This window comes from Semicossyphus pulcher, unplaced genomic scaffold (genome assembly GCF_022749685.1).
Source record: "Semicossyphus pulcher isolate SPU_LCO1_2020_fin unplaced genomic scaffold, fSemPul1.0.p SCAF_17, whole genome shotgun sequence".
NCBI classification, from domain to species: domain Eukaryota; kingdom Metazoa; phylum Chordata; class Actinopteri; order Labriformes; family Labridae; genus Semicossyphus; species Semicossyphus pulcher.
The window spans coordinates 6,800,234-6,822,500 of NW_027211681.1; the positions used below are offsets into that span (position 1 = coordinate 6,800,234).

Below are 22,267 nucleotides of genomic sequence, written 5' to 3' on the forward strand. Positions count from 1 at the left end.
GAAGCAGCCCTAAATTTCGCCTGAAGTAATTTCAACGTTGGTATCTGTTTTATAGACATTTTATATACTTTATAAACAGCACACGAAAAAACGTCATTAGTCAATTACAATTATATCCGTTAGCCCGAAAATTATTAGCAAACAAGAAAATATTTTCCAGTTAATGAAATAATCTAGATTTCATTGAGATATTTGTAGACAACTAAATCCCGTGTGTCAGGTCCTCAGCCGCTGGTGTCATTGGTGAATGACCGAAGATGTCTCACAGCAGGTTGTTTGCCAGGCTGCTTTGTAAGTATTTTACTTATTTATTCATTTCATCACTTAAAATGTGTGACAGTTAAATTTCTCTAATAGACGTGCACTCGTTGGCTCTCTGCTGAACATTAGCTGAGCTCCGCAGGCTCCCAAAGTCTTACACTAGCTAGCAAAGCTCCCCTTGGTTGGTTGTCAGTTAGCATTCAGGCTAGTTAGCCACGTTAGCATGCCAACCGACTGTGCTGTTAAATCTCAATGACAGTTAGCCAACTAGCTAACTTACTAGCTAGCTATACGAGAGCACCCCCTGTTAGCCTGCTTCCAGGGCAGATCTAGGGGGACCTTTGACCTTGTATGTTCTATTGACTAAATGTAGCCAGTCTAGCTTTTCTCCCAGCAGTGTTTGTCAGCAGCTAAATTAGCTGTTTAGTTAGTTTGTCTGCATCCTGTATGTTTACTGTGCTACAGAGATGTTATATAAAGTTGGCATCTGTACATTATTAGGATTACAAAGTATTTCAACAGTAGATGTCATTTAGTCTTGAAATTACGCTTAAGATAGCCACTGAACTTTGTACAGTGTCATTGATAAGTTGTCAAGTGAGACACAGACAGAAGACCAAAGTTCAGTCAGTGAGGGTGGATACTGATGCTTTATATTAGCCCAGTCAAAGCCTCTGTTTTGATTGCTGTGTGATATGTAAAACCACAATATGCTCAAGAAGCAAGTAGTTGACCTTCAAAACAATACAGAGGATCACTGGTAGTCAACTGGTTGTCTTACCCTCCTGAAACCATATCTCTTTATATTGTGAGGAGCAGGCAGCTGTTTTTTTTGATGCATGGTTAAAAGATGAATACCCTGTTTTAAATAATTTAGAATAACTAGATAAAGGTGTCTGTCTAAAGGTGACTGTTGCACGGAAGAGTGGTTGAGATTTGGGGTGTCGCATTCAGCTACCCCGTTTGATTTGTGGAGGTCACAGGTCCATATAATCTGAGAAAAATCGTAATGAATTATTTTCTTCTGCACATTATGTTACGTTCTTAAGTATTGTTGGTTAAATTATCATTGGTATTACTCTTGCGTATTATTGTTAAAAAGAAAGAAACTAACATTATTTTAAAGTCTTCAAGTTGTGAAGAAAGGCAATCACAAGTTCCCAATTCCCCAGTCTTAATAAATTACTTTTACCATTAATTGATTATGTCATGGAATATGTGTATCTGCCACTAATTGTAATCCTTTTTATGTTAAAGTCTTAAAGATAGTCATTACAGCTTAATATACAACAAACGCTTATTCCTCGAACTGGAAAAAAAGGGCCATTATTTGGACACTATTTGTCCCTTATTGAACGTGAACTGTGAAACATACATGTATGCAAATGAACAGAATATCATCCTGAATAAATCAGAATAATTTCTAAGAAAAGCCGCTTTGATTAACCACCAAAGAAACCTTGTTGAAATACATCTATCCCTATCTTAAACATCTATCTTACCCCTCATTATATCTGTGGTAGCTCGTAGTGTGTTTGCGCTGCAGTTTAACCTGTCAGTTAAGGTTGTTAAATGACAGCTGCAGTGTTTGTTTTATCAGTTGTCTCACAGTAGACGTAAAAGTTGACAGAGCTTCCTCACTTGCCCTTTGACATGATTGTGTGTTGCTACTTGCAATATTGTGTCAAAGCCGGGGATTTGGGAACAGCTGTCTGCAGCTGAAGAAACAGAGTTGATAAGAGCTGTGGGATTGAACTGAGCCACACAGTAAACTTTGGAGCGAGAAAAGCAAAACACTGAGCGAAAAGAGTCGGAAAATTGGTGCTCGCTGACAACTCTCTCTGACTTTGTCCCTTTGACACTGTCACGTGTTATTTCATTGTTAACGTATGGAATACCGATGCAGTTTAAATGCATCTTGAACTGTAGCCTGACACTTTACTGAAGCACTCGTATCCCACATCAGATGTAACCAGCAACTTTAACTCGCAGTGAAGGCTACAATATGCGCTGGTAATATCCTTTTTGGAAATTGATTGAAAGGGTTGTACTGAAATTAATCACACTCCTTGAGTATGATCACTCTCAGTCAGTGTAATTAGACGTATGCCAAATCACCAATTCCTCACTTATTTTGGAGGGCCCTTGAATCGGGCAGTGGCCCTTCAGAGCGAGGCTAAAAGTGGTAGGGGTTGAAATATTTGCCTGGTTAAATAGGACACCAATCTTATTTCATTTTTTTTTTTACCCCTGTACACTATAAATATATAAATAAACTCACAAACCGTTGTTTACACCAACAGTGATTTTTCTGATATGATTACTTTTGGGATCAAATTAGAGATGTATTTGCCTCTACATTAAATAAAAGGTCTTCCAATGGATATAACATTATTTTTGCATAATTACTTTTATGATATGGGCTTCTTTCCCCACACTGAATGCCATGTTCCATGTTTCACTGTGTCAGTTTGCAAAAGCATTATGGGAATGCTCTGGGAATGACAGAGGGGAAGAGCCAAAGGGAGAATTGGGATGGGCCAAAATATGTGCTCCATGTGTCCCATTTCAGTTGCTAAGCAAACATCTCTTATTATTAAATAAAATATTCTGAGTACATTGAATAAGGTGCAGTAAAAGTCAGCTGTTAAGTCTGTAGCAATAGCTGAAATTGTTGCTTCGCAGCAATACAAGATGGTTGCAGAAGGAAAGTGATTGTTGTCAAAACACTGCTGGAATAATTCCCCAGAAGAAACATAAAAAGTCATTTTTCATTTCAACTTTTTACTACCTGCCGTGAAAACAAATCTTTTTGCTGCTGTTGAAAATATTGGAACCGTTATTGTCCTCCTTTGTGACAAGTGAACAAATAGATAGGAAGATTTCACCCTGTAGGTTCAGATGAATAATATTGAACGATGTATTGTTATGTCACCTAAAATGAGCGTTTTTGAATGTTTCTTTTTCTATTCAGTGCAGCAGACTGGAGTCAGGCACTGCTACACAGGATCGAGACAAAACCTCTACATCACCAAGAACACGAAGGTCATCTGCCAAGGTTTCACAGGGAAGCAGGTTTGTACTGACCGAAAGTTACCCTCGACACAATAAATTTTTTATTATTGCTTAAGATTAGGTTGCTCTACTCTTGTTTTCCTTACCCCACACACACACACACACACACACACACACACACACACACACACACACACACACACACACACACACACACACACACAATTCCTCATTCCTCATTCCTCACTTTTGCCTTTGTGGTCCAGAAATGACAGAAATTACCGTAAAATCCGACTATTGCAGGGAAAAAGGTTTTCTACAGCTATTAATTAATAAAGCGTGTATACAGGTTATTTCAACGATATTTCAATGTATCTACATTTGAAACACATTTAAAACACACAGATAAATAACAGCCTAGCATCTGTTTTTGCCATGTCGAGTTTGCAATCCTGCTAGCTACCGGTGCTGTAGTTGAGCTCAGTAATGTTGATTGTTGTGAGGGTGGCGGCTGCACTGGCGATCATGACGGCGCGTTTCCGTGACGATGCTTTAGCTATCATCTGGGTAAAATACCGTTACACAAAATATCTTTCTGCATTTTACACATTATATTGGTCGCACCGGACACAGCCCACGTTTTAGATGAAAAATAAAAATTATTAAAAGTACGTCTTATACATCGAAGATTACGGTATGTCAATTCAAATAATTCCTATTTTTTGTCTCAGTCTTTCAAACCTATTCAACATACACCATCCTCTATCCTCAGAGCCTTAGTTCAGATTAGGAAATATTCCTCTGTTGCCTCAGGAAGAGCCACAAAAAGACAAAAGAGAGAAGTGGATAGTGTCGGAAACAGGCGACGAGAGAGTGGGGGGTGACACGCGGCAAGGGGCCGAGGGCGGGAGTTGAACCCAAGGCTGCCGCATTGAGGACTATAGCCTCTGTATATAGTCGCCAGTGTAACTGCTGAGCTAAACCGGCGCCCCAAAAAGACAATTTATAGCTCTGCTCCTTACCTGCATGATTGCTGCAGCACTCCTCCTCAACGAAAACATATTCCTCAGGGCCTTTTCTGTCTCTATTTGCAGACAGACATGTAATGGATGAGTAGATGGAAGAGGCATTGGTGGAATTACAACACAGAAAAACAGACATTTTGAGAAGGAAATAAATATCAAGTTCAATTTAAAGCATTTCAAGTCGATTAAAGTGTTGAGAGAACAAGTTAGTCATATTATTCATGAAAAAATGCATGTTCTTTCTAAATGCTACATCTTGCCCTTGGAAAAGCAGTCTCTCTCCTGTTTTATTTCAGCGAGTTCAATGCAGTTTCACTCTGACTTCAGTGTTTTCACCCCACGAGACCCCTCACTTTTAGTCAATAATAATCATTTTCTGCTGCACATTTTTGATCTGTCTAGTTATTTTTCAGCAGCGTGAAAAAGCGCAGGTGATTCGCTTTGAACCGTGTCCAGTCAAGGGGAATAAAAATCTTGGCAAGTGTGTTCAACAAGCCAGAAACGTGGACTTCACAGATTTATATCCCCCTTCTGTCCTTAATGCACTTTCCATTTTTCATCCTCCAATTTCTCTTCAACATAATAAAAGGTTGTTAAATATAGTTCCAGTGAACACTCCGGATAATTAGAAAAGGATGAGAAATGAAGCAGGAGCTATTGAGTGCACATTTCGGTGTCTTTCTGGCCCGATAAGCAAGCAATTTTTCAAATTTATTGTCCCAACATTTGCGATAATAATGGCTGGCAAAAACAGCAAAGTTAGCAGGGTGAAGGGCTATATTTCAATTTGTGGGCAAAATGCTGATTCATAGTTTCTAATTCCTCTTAATAGGCTGGTTATAATTTTTACATGAAGGTCATTTATTTTCACTTGTAGTTGTGAACTTTGGCTACTTTATCTACATTGTTTCAGCATCTTCAGGAATAATTAACTGACTACACGCTGACAGGATTTGTTCAGCAGAAAATCAATATACGCTGCAGTAATGCACTCGCTTTCTGGCAAAGTACAACTGAGATTCGCTCAGATTTAATGTAAAGGAATACACGACGCTCCCTTCAGTGGTACTGCTGCTTTCTTTTGTTTGCTTTCATGTCAAACGGGGCCTGATGGTGGCATTTGTACCAAACACAAGAAAGGAATAACAGAGTATTTACACCTTTATCCTTCTCTTTTCTTTATACTCTGATATTTCTGACATTTCCCGTTTTCTGACAGGTGTTTCTATTATTTTGTCCACCCCATTTATATCAGTAAGGCCAGGCTGTGCAATAGAAACACCTGTAATGAAATACAGGCAACTTCTGCACCGACTGCATCCTCCAAAATGACCGTACATTTAAATCACTATCTCTTTAAAACAAGGTCAACTAAAACTGAATAGTGTGACCCTCAGGAAGAATTTACATGTAGGCCAGGCCAGTTTTAGACTTCTGCACTGTCAGTATTTTGCTTGTAAGTCATCAGTTAAAGATGTAATCTAAAAGATTTCAGTTTCCTTTGATAAACGGTTATTGCAGGAGGACACTTCCGAATTTAAATAGACATCTACGGCTGGCTCCCTTTGTTACGGTTGTAACTCTTGATTTTCCTTGCTACCGGTCGCTTTCCTTTTTAGACAGTTTACCTTCATCTGAGCGTTGAATTTATTTCTTTTTCTTTGAATTTTCACTTAAGCTGCTTTCCCACTGGTCAAAACACCCGGCTTTTTTGCCTAATGGGGAAGGTTACAATCGGCATTCAGACCCGGGTCATATGACTCTGCAGTAGACTATGGTAATTATCGCCTTGGCTCCGATCGGCATTGATGGGAACACAAAACCCAAGACGACGCACTAATCTCCGCCCCCTTTCCGGCGCGATGCTATGCTCCGTCGGTAACGTTGACATGCTCCTTGTCATCTTGTCATTCCGCCCGTCTCCGTCCAAGCAGCACTCGAACATCGTTCCAAATTTGTTGCCGCGGAGTTTCATACACAGACTGAATGAGTAATAGATACAATAAAGACCTAACCACCGTTACATGTTCACTGTTTACTAACCCCATTTCTGGCACGTTCGTGATGTCAGACGATGACACAGCAGAAAAGAGAATGAAAGGAGTATACTCCACTGACAATGGGAATGGAGACAATCAGCATTTATAAGTGGGTCTTCCCGGGTCTGAAAAACCTGCGTCAATGTGCTAAAATTCAGGTGGGAAAGGGGTGTTATTTTTGAAGTTGTATCTGTAGTCATCGATCTTTTCTTTGTTTGTTCAGCCATAGTAGATTGCTGTTTACTCGCAACGCTTGCAGAGACCGGAAAAGCAGCCGCTTAGCTCCGCCTACCCTCTCTGGCAGACCAACCACTGCTGGCTGATGGAAAACGCGTCACTAATTTCATTTTTTTCTGCAAATGCAGGCCATAGACTCAATCACCATTGTGTTGCAACTCTTAAAAACTTATGTAAGGGATCATCAAAAATGTATTTTTAATATATATTGTGTTGAGACTATTTACTGATATTTCAGAATTTCCAGACTTAAAAAAAATCAAGAAATTGTCTCATTGTATTTAAATATAGAAAAGAGAAATCGGTTTGAATAAGTTAAACTCTCAAAGACATACAGAACAGCCTACACCCACCAGATGTATATTAGAAACCAAAGAACCAAATAAGTGTGACAAATGATCTAATATGGGAATGTTATCTTTTGCACCTATTTTCAAGGCTTTCAATTGTCAAACCCCACAAATGTAGAGCCACTGAGTAAGTGTAGGCCTGTTCCTGTCTGGGTTGCAGCAAATGAAATGACTCCATGAATATCAGGACTGTAATGTTAAAGCTGAAGCAGCACAGCCTTGACAGTTTCCCTGTAGCCTCCAGGAGTGACAGTGTGAGAAATATTCTGTGGACTGTCTTCCTCGGGGTACAATAAAGTCAGTGTTAAAGAAAATCCAAAGCTGCTTCTGATATGTTTTTTCAAATGTTCTGCTAGCAGATTAAACTAAACTTACATCATTATTTTTTCTGTCAGGAGCATTTCAATCTTTTCTTTTTGTACACACTTATTTATTTACCCGTCGCTGCAGCCTCTCCTCTGCATCCGTCCCTTCCTTCTGCTGCACAGGTGATTAATCCTGGATGGCAGCATATTTCCTGCTTCCTCTCTGTCTGTAATGATATCTCAAGGTTGACGCTGCAGAAGTGGCTGTACCCCACTTCATTACACACTCACACACACTCTGCTGCCTCTCTCCTTGCAGGGAACGTTTCACAGTCAGCAGTCTCTTGACTATGGCTCCCAGTTAGTTGGAGGTGTTTCCCCTGGCAAGGGTGGTAAGACGCACCTCGGCCTGCCAGTCTTCAACTCCGTCAAAGAGGTATGTGTGGCTGCGTATCCATCTGAGCCTGTCCCTTTTTTAAATCTGTAAATACATTAAAAACTGCGACATGTGGCCTGTGGAGCCTTACAGATGATATTAAAGGGAACACTAGGGGGCACTATTTCATAACTTTGAAAATTCCATTTTTAATGCACCAACAATACCTTTTTTTTTCTTCTCTCGCCTCAGGCAAAGGAGGGCACAGGGGCAGATGCCACTGTGATTTATGTTCCCCCTCCGTTCGCGGCAGCAGCCATCATCGAGGCCATCGACGCAGAGATCCCTCTGGTGGTGTGCATCACTGAGGGCATCCCCCAGCAGGACATGGTGAGAGTCAAACATAAGCTGCTGCGCCAGGGCACCACCCGCCTCATAGGCCCCAACTGCCCAGGAGTCATCAATGTAAGCTCACGCACACACACACACGCACTGTACTGACAGATGACACATTAACATTATTACCTTTTATAGAGGCGGCTTAAAGCTACAGTGAGTTACTTACACTGCTGTGTGTTTTGTCTCTGTGTTTGTGGTTAAGATAATTAATAACTGCCCACGTGTTCAACCCATAAAGCAGGGTTTTCTGCATTGTCGGGTATTGCAAATCATTTTGAAGGAAACTCTTTACTCGTGGGGATTTGTGCAGTGAATATTCATTGAATTTGTTCTGGTTTATTTAAAGTGAGCTCATGGTGTAGGGAGAAAAAGCTAAATAATAGATTACTGCGTTCCATAAAGAAAAGCTTCTCCACAGTAAAAAGAATCTTAAACTGAGTTCAGGTTCAGCTGGGGAGCGGGTGATACAATATTTCCAGTGATGTCGTGCAGAACTATATGTGCATGTCACGGTAAATGTATTTGAATTGACATTTAAAATGTTTATTTTTTGCAGCCTGGAGAATGTAAGATTGGGATCATGCCCGGGCACATTCACAAGAAAGGAAGGATTGGTGAGGTCTCCTGCTTTATTCATTTAATAGAAGGAAATCTGCCAGTTTGAATTCAGATGAAAATTTAAGTTACCTTAAAATATATAAGACGCACTTTTAATACATTTTTTTAAAACTAAAAAGTGGGCTACGTCCTTCATACCAGTGCGACCAATATACCAGTATAAAATGCACTTGATTGTAGCAAAAGCTTCGTCACGGACATGCAACGTCATTATCGCAAGTGCATCCGCCACCCTCACAACAATCGTTACGGTAGGCTGCCAGCTACCGGTAGCTAGCAGGATTGCAAACTGGACATGGCGAAAACAGATGGTAGGCTGTAATTTGTGTTTTAAATGAACATAAATGAAAATAGTGTTAAAATAACATGTATAAATATATAGAAAACCTTTTTCCCTGTGGGATCCCGGCCAAAACAGACTTCGTCTTATATTCCGATGCGTCTTATATTCCAGATTTTACGGTACCTTTTTAGATGCCGAACAACAGCCCACATGTTTGTGTCTGTATACAGATACTCACCTGCTGACTTCTCTCACAACAACATTTGAATAACTGAAGCATGATGGAACAGAAAGAAATACTTTATTCAGATTTTAGATTTTAAATTTTTCACAGCTCTCTACTCAACAGCAGAAACTCAGTTTGGATTTGACAGCTTGAAAAGCAACGTGTGCTGCTGTTTACCAGCAGGAAGGCTGTTTCAATGCACATCTACTGCAGCTACATTTTATATTGTTTTATCACCCATGATTCCAGCCGTGATTTTACAAAAAAAAAGCATAATTAAATGTTTTTTTAACTTTGCTTTCAGGCATCGTGTCTCGATCGGGCACCCTGACATACGAAGCTGTGCACCAAACTACACAAGTGGGCCTGGGCCAGTCACTCTGCGTTGGTAAGTTGCCAGTGACCTGTGGCATATTGAATTTAAATATAGCCCACAGTAACACTACTGTTAGTTTTGTCTGTAGACAATATCTAAACAAGCAGTTAGCTGGGGCTAGAGAAGCAAATCTATCCTGGTATGTGTGGCTATAGACAGGATGGTCACTTTATACCAGGTAATCAACACCTGCCTAAACCTGTTGTAATGTTTCTATACTGTAGTGTTTTCAACAATGATGCAAGACCAGATAATAACTCACATGAGACCAAATTTTAAGACTTGTCCTTTAACATCTAAGCGCTGAAGTTGCTGCTAACCTTGAGCAGCAGCACTCAGGTTGCATAGCAAGATCAACAGTCTTAGATGTAAGGGGAAACTTTTAAATCCCTTTGTCAGCAGAATCTAGAAAAAACGAAGTCAATCTCCTTTTTTATGCACAAACCAGAAGCTTCAATCCAGCCAGGTGTTTCACAACTTTGAAACAAAAGGTTTAAAACCCAACGATCTCGCCTTAAAGTATTAGATGAATGTCTGAAAGAAGCTGAATCATTCATAAGACCTTAATTTCATGAGAGATTTTAGCATCAGCTTGTTTTTTCATTAATGTTCCCTTTCTGATGACATAGATTTCCTTCGGCAGCTTATACTGCAGTTTTATGATGTTACAGGGCCATACTGAGAGAGTAGGGCTTAAAGGAGCAATTGACCCCTGGAAAAAGCCTCTGTCAGTCAAAGCTGGTGTTCTCTGTAATCGATAGAAGCAATAATATTTAAAATTGACAGCATAGCTGTGGAAAAAGCTGTACAAACAGCTCGTGGTTTCGCCCATTCTACATTCATACAACACCCAGAGTGAAATACTAGCATTTTCCAGTCAAGGACATTGATCGCTGCAGGCGATGGCTCAGAGCGGTACAGAATCTGAAACACGACGAGAATATACCAGTAGGTCGTCTAAAAGATCTTTGGGTCTGCGTCTACATTTCAAACCTGACAATTTTGAACGAGACATGACACCGGAGGCGGGCGTCCTAGATTGAGGAAGTGTAGTTTAGCGAGCTCCCTGGTCTCCACCAGATGACACGTTTTACGTCGTCTGAATCAGAGCCCTAATAGCACGATAGGACTGAGGTTGAAAATTGGGGACCCTTTAAATGTTGAATGTTTTAAACCTGGTTCTGTATGAGCTGCAGATAATTCTGTAACTTTTGCAATTTTCAAAGCCAGTTTTTAAACGTGCACTTATCTTCCCATCAGGATATTATATCTTACTTTTCTCCTGCAGTTTTTTCCCGGCCTTGTTTCCTCTCATTCACTGATGACTCCTCTGAATTAGCAACACATGCGGCTTCATTGCTTGAGCAGAAGCTGGGATCTTCTAATGAACAGTGTTTCTTGCTTTTTTCAGAACCGAACTAAACTAAATTAATTCATCTGTTTTCCCCTCATGGTTGTTTGAATTGAAATGATTAGTTAAAAGCCCTGGTGTGCCTGTTGTTTGATTTCTTCATGCGTCTTTACATGTGTAGAATATCTACTTTTTAATTTCAACAAACCATCTAGAAACGCTGCAAATATAAGATTAACTCTTACAAAAACTAATCCCGTCGGCCGACTTATCTGCCACCAGAAAATCGATATTAAAGGGCCGGTTGGACACCCGAATTAACTGAAAAACAACTTGGCTTCATTATTATTTAGACATTTTAATTATAGAGTGTCCTCTGGCCAGACTTCATAAAGCCTCTGCCGCAACAGTATTAAATATTGTAGAGGTTATTAAGAAGGTTTATTGGTGGTTCTGCTAGAGACTTCTTAAGTCTGAGTATGACCTAGAGGCTACAGCAAATTACTGTTGATACAATATTTAAAATCACTGTCATCCTTGTTGCTGGTAATGTGCTTCTCTCATTATTATTCATGTGGTTTTTTTCTCTTCGTGTGTCCAGGTTTTTTCATTCAAAGAATATTATTTTAGGTGGCGCTCTGTCCTGTGCTTGTTCGACCATCAGTTATTTTATTGGCAATTATTTTTAAAAAAAATCATTGTTCCCTTTTTGTGGGCCATTTTTTGGGGAAGCATGATTATAGCACCTTGAGGGGATGAGGGATGTGGGATGGTTATGCCATTAAACAAAATTGGAAGTGACTTTGAATTGAAAAAATGTTGTTGCTGTAATCTTAGTCCAGTTATTGGACATTATTCTTGAAAATTATATCCAGACCTTTTTGTTTTTTTACACTCTTTAATTGTGTTTTGGCTCATTTTCATCCGACTCATATGTTTCCAGACCGAGGCGGCCGTTACACAGCGGAAAAAGCTCTGAGAAACACACTGTACACTACTTAAACTGCAACAAACAGAGGACAGACACAACTTGCGACTAGCTTGTGGAGTGCTTGTCCGCTAAATCGTCAGATATTTCCCTTTGGAGTTTGTGTGAACCAATATCAGAGATAAATGACACGTCTAAGTGCTTTCTAAAAGTGCTGGATGTATGTTGTTGATGACGTAGCAGTTTGTGTTGGTTACGGCGCCCCCTGTGGACAAAGCTGTCCTGCACATGCTTAGAGGGGCCATATCTTTAGAGTGGATATTCTCATATGTTGCATGGGTTTCACATTTTTGGGTGTTTATTGTTCCCAGTGAAAAAGTGAAAACTGCATAATTCTGTTTTTCCAGAATTGCATGTTTAAAAAGGTCGCCTCTGAAATGGGCCGCTCAGAACAGCTGCAGGTTTCTACGTGGAACCTTGTTTTCGAATCAACCAATCATCATTCACCGTCATTCCCCTCAGGCTGCCTTCTTGCACCAGCTTGTAGTCAAGTCGTTTCAACTTACCATTCTGATACCTCCTGGCGATTCTGGCTCGTACATATGAGGCCGAATAACCGATCTTAGAGCAGCCATGTGTTCTACAACTTTGGAGTAGCAGTGCAGCGTGGCCGCTCCCCCACGTGGGATCGCACACGCGGGGGAGAAATGAAAAAAAAGTCACGATAGATCCTGCTCGAGCTTCTTCCATCAAGTAAAATTCCTGCTCTCAGGTCAGATGACTCAGGCAGTGCAGAACGGTTTCATGCAGCCCCAGTGAACAGCTATAAAAAAAAAAAAAAGCACTGTTGTGAAGATCAGACCAAGCCAGGCTCAAAGCTGCTTCTTATTCCACTCAACATCCATGTGATCCTCCAGTATACCTGGGCATTATCATTTGAGAGTCTTGAGTATACAGCGCGTGTTTGCTTTGTCTCCTGTAAGGTATTGGCGGGGATCCATTCAACGGTACAAACTTCATAGACTGTCTGGAGGTGTTCCTGCAGGATCCCAAGACAGAGGGCATCATCCTTATCGGAGAGATTGGAGGCAACGCCGAGGAGAACGCAGCAGAGTACCTCAAACAACACAACTCTGTAAGTAGATAACACACAGTACACCCATTACTTTACCTCACTGGCTTTGTAATATCCTGTGCCACTGCGCTTCACCTCAGCAGATATATCTGTTCCTATAAAATATTTATCCTTCTCTGAATTAGCTCTTAGTCATGCCCTTTCAGATCTATCAGCTGCTGTGAACACTGAGAACCAGCTCAAGACTAGAACAAGGTGGAACAATGAAAGTGTTTCCCTTTAGATCACAGCTTCAGGCTTTCTCTCTTCGTTTTCTCCGTCCGCATGATGAAGACGAAGCGTGAAAGACGAAATGAAGGGATGATTCACGGGGCATGTTCTAGAAATCTGCATCGTTGTCGAGCAGTGAACCTCTAGCGATGCCTACATGTGATTAATAGCAGTGGGGGGATGATTGGCTTGTGTAGACGAGCCGCAGCCGTCTGCTCTCGGTTTTTCGCTCCTTGCAGATGATTTTTAATTTTTCATTCTGTGTGTGAGTGTTTTGTTTCCGTGTGTGTGTGTGTGCTTGTGGTGCTCTTGAGCTGAGGATTGGACTTGATTTGCCCTCGGCTGCTCTAATGCATGCAAATCTCCCGCCGGCGTCTCAGGAGAATAACTTCTCTCACTCAACAAATAAAGTTCGAACACCACCACCCGCTCTCCCTCACCCACCCAATCACCCACTGTTGACGGCGAGGGACAGTTCAAATGAAACGCATGCACGAAAAAGCCCGGCGTGGGAGTAAGCTGCAGATCCTCCATTGAAAGTCGAATGCGTAAATACCGTACAATAAAACGATGTGGTTGGACCTGTTATTTTTTAGAATTCTGAAGACATTGTTACTTTCGGAGCAAACTTGACTTGATTTGAATAAATTTGAATTAACGTCACCATTACACTAACCTGGGGCAGCTCCCTTATGTGGATTTTCTATTAATGCAAAGCACAGACTTACAGAGGAGCAGCAGGTGAGCTCGGCCAAAATAAATACTTCTACAAAACAGTGAAGACCTGAACTTGATCATATGTGTTCTTTCTGCTCTCTGTTCATTAGGGCTGTGCCATATCATATAATTCAGATTATACCGGTATCATTTTTTTTACGTGATAAGAAAGTGTCATATCGCGATATCAAAGATGTAAATTTGCAAGACAATTGTTACGGCTAATGAGTTGCGTATTGCTTTTCCTCTTCATTTTAGAAGCACTCGCCTCCGCTTTAAATCAGTACGAGCGTGAGAGACGCCCGTCTGTCCGTGTAAACCCCGTCCCTGCATGCTCGGAGTTTATGACTGTGGAGAGGCGGGGGCGCTCAGCTGAGAGCAGAGAGCGCATTTGGCGGAGAGCAGACTTCGGTGTTTGATAGATATTAGCAAAAGAATTGAAGCACAGTTGCATTTTAATACAAAGAGAGCGGCCATCATCATTACACGCTGCTTTAGAAAACACCGGAAAATATCAGTCTTATGCACACCCCTTCAAAGAAAGTGTTACCAAAGGTTTTCCCAATACAACACGCAGATATTTATGTATAATACATCAATGAATTACTTTTAATAAAGGCTACATTTTGCTTTTCTTCTTCATTTCTCTTCAGATTACCATCTAATTGAAATTTATAGTTTAGCCATATATAGAATAATAAAGCGGAGAGCTTCACTATTTATTGATTTAAAGATAAACAACATACAGGGACGGTTGATGCTGTGGCAGATCAAAAACCTCTTATTAATAAGTAAGAAGAGAGTCTAAGCATATCACAGCTTGTAGTGGCAGCTACCGCAGTGTTTCTATGTTGTCATGTCGATCCAAACGTGAACACGGACTGGGTGGGCGCAGAGTGGGCTAAAACGTATAAAAGGCCTAATTCTCCTTTGAAAATGTGCCGTAAGCAACCAAATTTGGGCTTTTACGGCCAAAATGTTCCCGCAGACCCCCCTAGTTCATTGGAAAAGAAATTGTCAGAGCTCTTTATTTTGTCAGAAACAAAACATTATTCAGTTTTCCTTTTTTTTATATCGTCATGAATATCATTATCGCATAATTTTGTGAAATATGGGGATATCATTTTTTGGCCATATCGCCCACCCCCTACATAGATAAATAGAGAATTATACATTCTGGGCTGTTGTGATATCGAAACAGCCATACAAAGTGATAATATTGACCAATAGACAAACAATAGAATTTTAGAAATACATTGCCTAAAAACTCGGCCATCTCTCTTGTAATCAGATGATTTAAGCCCCTAAACTAAATACTAAATTACTTTCTGTTACCTTAATTTATAGTGACTTAATCTACCACAGTTTGGGGGGAAAACTGGTTTCTTAGGTATCATTTACTGAGAGTTTAATTATCACAATTTTTAGGACTGTGTAGGTGTGGTTTATTTAGATTTGATTGACGGAAGGATGAAAACATAAGCAAGAAACCCAAATCCTTGCCCATCATTGCCAGACTCAATTGCACCTCTCAGTTGCACCTCTCAGTTGATATTGATTTCCAGCGGCGTCAACAATGGTCCAAGACCAAACGCCTCTGGATGCCACAGCCAATCAGAGCAACATGTGAGGTAGAAGTAGGCTGCTAGGCTACCAAAACCAATTCATGTGAACTTCTAGTTCAACCTAATTCATAGTTCTTTGGCATGACACGATTTGGGATCCACCATTTGACATTTGTATGTAAAGTAAACAACTGTCCCGTCCATTATACTAACACACATCACTCCAAATCTGTGGCAGCCATCTGGTTTGTTAAAGAGCAGCTCCAGTCATATTACAAGACAAATTAAATGCTCTTCTTGAAGTAATAAATTGTGTCTGATATGCTCTTTCTGCAAATAAAAATCCTCCCAAGGCACTCCTTCTTCTCCTGCATTAAAAATTCCTGTATCTGTAAAGTCCCCGCCCACTATGCAAATTTCCAACCAACCCGGTAACACGTCTCTGCTATCATTTAGCAACAACGTGTTGAAACTTAGCGAGCTTGAAATGTAATAATTAGTAGAAACGTTAACGTGAGTAGTCAGTAGTGAGTTTGCAAAAAGTGGTTGCCATAGGTTGCACATAATGATCTACATAGCGTCAGTCCGTCCATTAATGGGATTGGCTCCTTAGGTTTGTGACATCACAAACCTGCCAATCTGAAAACGTGTTGTTCAGCCTGTCCTTGGTACACTGCAGTTTAAAAGCAGACAGGCCCAGCCATGGAGATGACTGCTTATGTTGTCCCTAATATGTCTTGTAGCAGATGAAGAACACCACATGGAGATGTTTACAAGGTTAAACACTTGGTTTTCACTGGAGGGGGGCTTTAAAGAAAATGCTTGAACCTGCCATAGACAAATAGACAAATAAAACATGACCTTGCAGCTTTATCTGGGTCCCAGACAGAAATAGCTAAACTAACTAAATAACTAAACTTCGGCAGAAAGAAAAGTGTTCATTTTCATGTTTGACACCATCACTCATCGTAAGAAGTCAACTGAGAAAATAGTTCTTTTTTTTTTTTTTGACATTTCACATTAACGTGACAAATTCAGCCACACTGGACACATTAAGTAGAGACTGCTCAGTGAAAGTAAGGTCCAGAGTCATGATTGATTTGTGTCATGCAACATTAAATATATTGAACTCCTACTTGAGAAACACACATTCGACCAGAAGGTGAGGACGTATTGATTTCAGTATGCATCAGTGTTACAGTTGAGTTACTGCTGACTGTTTATCTACCGCTGCCTTAATTCTGTAAAATTCGAGGGAAAATCTTTCCACTTCCCTCTCCGTTCTGCTGTCAGATTTTATGATGCAGGGCATATTTCAAGGTTCTGTCTTCATCAGTGTCTGCGCCGCTTGCCAACATAATGTGGTTTAAAAGTCACCTGTATCAAAGGTCTGCCTATCGTCACCTCACAGGCTTTCTGAAGTCAGAAATGGGTTTTATACAGAATAACCATATTACAATGTGTTCATGCATATCAAGTAGGTCGGAGTATTTGGCACCTAAGCTACCGTAGGGGGTTACTGATTTTTTTTTTTTCCTTTTTCAGCACCAGCTTGTCTCCAGCGAGCTTAGCTAAACCCCTTGTAATTCTGTGGAAACGACACAGAAAACGAATGCAGAGTGTAGCATGAGGTTAGAAAAGCGCACATGCCAGCTTTATTCATACCTGTCGTGTTTATAGGGGCATAAATGTGTCTCAATTTGGCTTTTTAAGCCTTTGAATTCAGTTTCTCACCTTGGAGCAAGCTGTTCAGTGTTTATATAACAAAGCCTTCCTCCAATCATGTTGGCACTCAGAGCTGTGGGAACTACCCTATTGGTCTCATAATTAAGGTAATATATCTGAACTGCTAAGAGCGGAAGACAAAAAGCGGGTGAAGTGAATGATAGTATGACTCCCCTCCCTGTATGCATTGTTAGCACTTAGTATCAAGGGAGGCAGGGATTAATAGAGTAATTAAACCCCTTTCGTTTGAGGTAGATTTAAGACTTGATTCACATGAGGGTGGTTTGTTTATACAGGACGTGATCAGACTTCTGAATACCGAGCGGCGTTTGCTGATAATTTGTTTTGTGCTTACACTTCTGAATGCACAGCACAGCTGCTTGTAACATATTTGGAGCACTTTAAAGTGATATCCCCTCCCTCTCTCTCTCTCTTCATCTCCCCCTTAACTGCGCTAAGTGTTAATGTCTCATTAGCGGTGCATTTCTAGCCAAGGTCCTCAACGTTTCCCCGGCTGATATACGTCCTGCTAGTCTTAATTATTAAATCTCCAGTTTATATGAGCCGCTGCCATCTTGTTCCTGCCAGTGTCGGGTCTGAATTTTGAGCTGAAATGGCAGCGGAGGTGGGTGTCTTTGAAGGACCTCGCTGTATTGCTTTGGCTGTTGAACATGCCACATTCATTCTGTGAACACTGTCAGCCAGATGAGCCACTGCCTTTGTGGAAAGCCCAAGACGTAGTGTGTGTGTGTGCGCACGAAGCCATCCTCTGCAATTAGCTTGTGATTCCTAAGTATGAAATATTAGTTGCTGTACGTGCGCTAACGAACACACACACACATCCACACTCTGTCCCTCTTGCTAGTTATGATGTTATTGCTGAAGATGAAATATTAGCTCTCTTCACCTTGGAAATGATCTTAACTGTTGAACGTAACATCCATCAATGAGCAAGCAGCACAGACAGGCGCTGAGCTAATCAGTGCCTGCATGACTAATTACCATCTCAGAAATGAGATGATATGAAATGGCAGGAGTCTGAGCCCCTATCTGGTCATACACCAACCCATGCAATTAAATGGCTTGATTGACCCTTTGTTTTAACAATGCAGGCAGAGACAGTGATGGCTGGTTAGACAAGCCTGTTACCATGGGGGCTCTGTAATTGGAAGAGATTGGCTGTTTAATATCTAATGAATGAATAAAATGTAGGTACAGAAAACTAATTCTCTCTATTTTAATCCCCCACCTTGTTCTGCTCCCTTCATCCTATCTCTGCTTTGTGGCTTTGCTAACCCCTCTCGCATCCTCACACTTCCCCTTCACCTTTTTATTTTTTCCTCATTACGTTTTTCTTTCTCTCCCTCCTTCGTGTCCAGGGTGCCAATGCAAAGCCTGTGGTGTCCTTTATCGCGGGGCTGACTGCTCCACCCGGACGCAGGATGGGCCACGCCGGCGCCATCATCGCCGGTGGAAAGGGCGGAGCCAAAGAGAAGATTGCAGCCCTCCAGTCAGCTGGAGTCGTAGTCAGCATGTCCCCTGCACAGCTGGGGAGCACCATTTTCAAGGTGAGTCCTTTGTTCCTGCAAGACATGATTGTACATAATAATATAACACTCTGAAAGGACAACACTGCGGGAAGATTATATTTACTTGCTTTACTTTAGTTTTGCGCATACATTTAAATACCTTAGAAGACATTGACGGCCATTTATAGTAGGAAAAATAAGTTTATGATCCAGTTTCACCAAAATATACACAATTTTCTCCTCTAGTGGTCCTGATATCTGAATAAGCTCTTAAAGAGTGGGTAAAGTCAAATCTTAACACATTAAACATGTTGGAAAATAGTTTGGTCGCGTGCAGAGGCTCCACCCTGGTACGGCGTCCCTGTAGCCTCATTGGTCACTCTTTGGTGTGAATTGAGGAGTCTTTTCAAGCCAGCAGCTCCCCACAAGGTTTCTTAACTTAACAGTATAACTCAGTTTTAATAAAATGAATGATTATGACACAATGAGGGACTAAAGATGTTAAAAAGTGTCGCCGCCAGCCTGGAGCGAGTCGCTAGGTATCCCACCATTCATTGTGTATTGCAAGCAGCTGATTTGCTGCTCAATGCATGCTGGGATACCTAACAACCAACCACAGGCCAAGGCCTTTAGGTGCAGAGGCTTTTGACTTTGAACTGTAAATGAATATCATAAGTGATTTGGTTCTTCACTCAAATTTGGCAGGGTTGACGTAATTGTCTGTGGTGTGACACACTCAAAACAGTGTGCTTTCTTTGCTACCTGATCTTCAAACTAGAGATAGACCGATATGGTTTTTTCAGGGCCAATACAGATACCGATTATTAGTAGTCAAGGAGGCCGATAACCGATATTTGGAGCCGATATTCATTTGCAGTAAAAGTGAAAATATTGGCGTCAAAATTTTGAATAATACAAACTCCAACACTTAACTTTGTTTAAATGCCTTTAAGCATATGTTTATTAAACAAACGAACAAAAAGCGCAGGGAGTTCCCAGGGTCAGCAGCATCTCTTATAAAGTTAACAAAATAAATAAATAAATAACTTCCTGAAGTTTTATTAAGTAAATAAAACAAAGTTAAATAAGATTTGCAAAGAAAAGAACTTTTTCTCCTCTAGCACAATAAAAATCCATCACGCGTCATTACTAATGGATCGATAAAGTCAGCGATGTTTTATGTATCAGAAAAGAGCTTTTACGCACCTACATTAATCAAACACCAGATTTTGTGTTCAGCACAAAGGTAAAATATTTAAAACTTAAAAAGAGTATTTTATACTTCATTATTTTCCTTTGACCTGCTGCATTAAAATAAAATAGCTTTGAGAATCTTTTACAAGCAAACTGAAGGCCTACAGGTCACATTTTCATTACACTGAATAAGCAAGCAAAGCAAGTTTGGATGTAATAAAATCATAATGAATAATAATACACTGTTTTGGATTGAGAACAAAGTATCTAGAGATGGTGGAGGCATCATCTTTCACCACTGAGCAGTTATAAATGTTTATTAGAATTGAATTTTTTCTAGGATTTAACTTTTAATATCTCTATTAAAAAAGGGGAGAATTAATAAACGTGTTGACAGTGGTCGTGTTGGCACCACTGGCCCTTTATTCCTATTTATCTCTAGGGAAGCACTGTTAACAAGATGTATAAAAAGTGAAAGCATGTATTACACCCATTCATCATCTTATATTTTCATTACCACTGCTGGCACTGCTGCACGCCAATATAGATTTACACACATTTTTTCCCCCCAAACTTTAATTCATTATCATTGTGTGTAATGATGAAAAACGCTCCGACGTGGTTGCTCATTTTGCCGCACGCTGTGTTCATACATCTCTGTTAATTTCACTGACCGCTGTAATCGACGTAATAGCATGTAAGAGACGCGAGCAGGCATAAGCGCTCTGCGGGAAGTCTGCAAAAGATGCAACATGCGTCATCATATCCAGTTGAAGATAATTAATTTTAAGTACAGAGCAGCTACAGTGGATGTTTTTGTAAAAAGCTTTAGATGGACCGAAAGTCGTACTTTTCTTCATTTGTTTGTGCTCCAATCCACTGGGCAGTTTTCTCTGCTCATCCCTCACAGCAACAGTAAAACAGAATGTATGTGCGTCATCAAATGTATATTTAGAACAAAAAGACGCATGTTGTATTTTGAGAACTTTTCAGAAAATGAAATGTTGAATGGCAGACAGTCGAGTGCTACATTATCAACTTGCACAAACGTCGCTGTAGATGCTTTTGTCCTCAAAGTTACATAAGCAACATCCTCGCACACTATTCATCATAATAATGATTGCAGATGCACTCTGCCAGCTCGGTCTAAGTGTAAACAGGATGCTGCATGCTAGTATAACTATTAGGTGCCACTGTCTCTGTTGAAATTTTTAACATTTGAAACTTCAAGCTGTTTGACAGTTTGCTGCGGGTAAAATAGAGCGGGAGAAATGATGAAATGGTTCAGGTGTTGTTTTTGTGTTAATCAAAACCAAGAGTAGTCCCACGCACATCTGGTAGACAGGAGAATAAAGTGATTTAAAGGTTCCTGTCACAGCACTGTGTTCAAAAGAAAAACAATGTTAAGTTCCTGGACTGTTGGTGCATTAAAATACAAAATGTTTATTTTTATCAACTGCTAAGTAAAGCATGAAAACATGTCAGTGAGGGGACGGGAGGAGGAGGAGTCAAGTCTCCTGTTTTAACAGGAAATATCCTCATAAGCTAAAGGGGTTAAAGTTTAAAAACTCCAATGTTTTTGTATTCCAGCCTTAATAAAAAATAATTACCATAGTTATTAAATAAAAGAGGCTCGCTTAGCTCAGTCGGTGGAGCAGGCGCCCCATGTGCAGAGGCGTCAGTCCTCGTCGCCCTGATCGCAGGTTGGACTCCGGGACTGCCGATCGTTTGGTGCATGTCATCCCCCACTCTCTCCTCCCCGCATGTCCTGTCTCTCTTCAGCCGTCCTATATAAGGCAAAAAGCCCCAAAAATAATAATAAGTTATTTGTATTTACATGTACAGATTCCTCTCAGAGTCTCAGTTTAAGATGAAAATATAGAATATTTTTAATAACATTAGATATTCATGAGGGCTGCATGGTGGTGCAGTGGTTAGCGCTGTCGCTTCACCGCTAGAAGGTCATTGGTCCGAACCCCGGATTGGACGTAGGGGGTCTCAACAGTCCAAAGACTTGCTCGTTAGGTCAACTGCTGACTCTAAAATTGCCCGTAGGTGTGAGTGTGAAAGGTTGTCTGTCTCTACTGGACGTGTCAGCCCTGTGATTGATTGCCCATCAGTCCAGGCGTGCCCCACCTCTCGCCCAATGACAGTTGGGATAGGCGCCAGCCCCCCCGCGACCCTAAACAAGACAAGCAGTACAGATAATTGTTGGATGGATGGATATTCATTAGCAATTAAGTAGCAGTCAAAGTTGAAGCTTCTTTAGGACTGTTTGAGTGTCTTCATCACATCTGATTGACAGTAATGGTAACAAAAGCAAACGACACCGAAGCAGTCATCAGACTGGAATTAAAAATATGTTGATTGGTGCGTGGAAGTTTCTAGACTAATCCCTGCCAC

The 22,267-nt window shown here is 40.7% G+C and overlaps 1 protein-coding gene across 1 annotated transcript in view; it reads left to right on the plus strand.

Moving 5' to 3' along the window:
• Positions 1–226: 226 nt before the first annotated feature.
• Positions 227–22,267, plus strand: part of suclg1 (succinate-CoA ligase GDP/ADP-forming subunit alph) — a 28,035-nt gene continuing 5,994 nt past the window's right edge. Inside the window, exons 1-8 of the mRNA XM_069665949.1 lie at positions 227–291; positions 3,236–3,336; positions 7,552–7,668; positions 7,861–8,073; positions 8,564–8,621; positions 9,439–9,522; positions 12,773–12,924; positions 18,521–18,709. Coding sequence (XP_069522050.1) covers positions 258–291; positions 3,236–3,336; positions 7,552–7,668; positions 7,861–8,073; positions 8,564–8,621; positions 9,439–9,522; positions 12,773–12,924; positions 18,521–18,709 — 948 coding nt within the window. The 5' untranslated portion in view covers positions 227–257. The remainder of the gene's footprint in view (positions 292–3,235; positions 3,337–7,551; positions 7,669–7,860; positions 8,074–8,563; positions 8,622–9,438; positions 9,523–12,772; positions 12,925–18,520; positions 18,710–22,267) is intronic.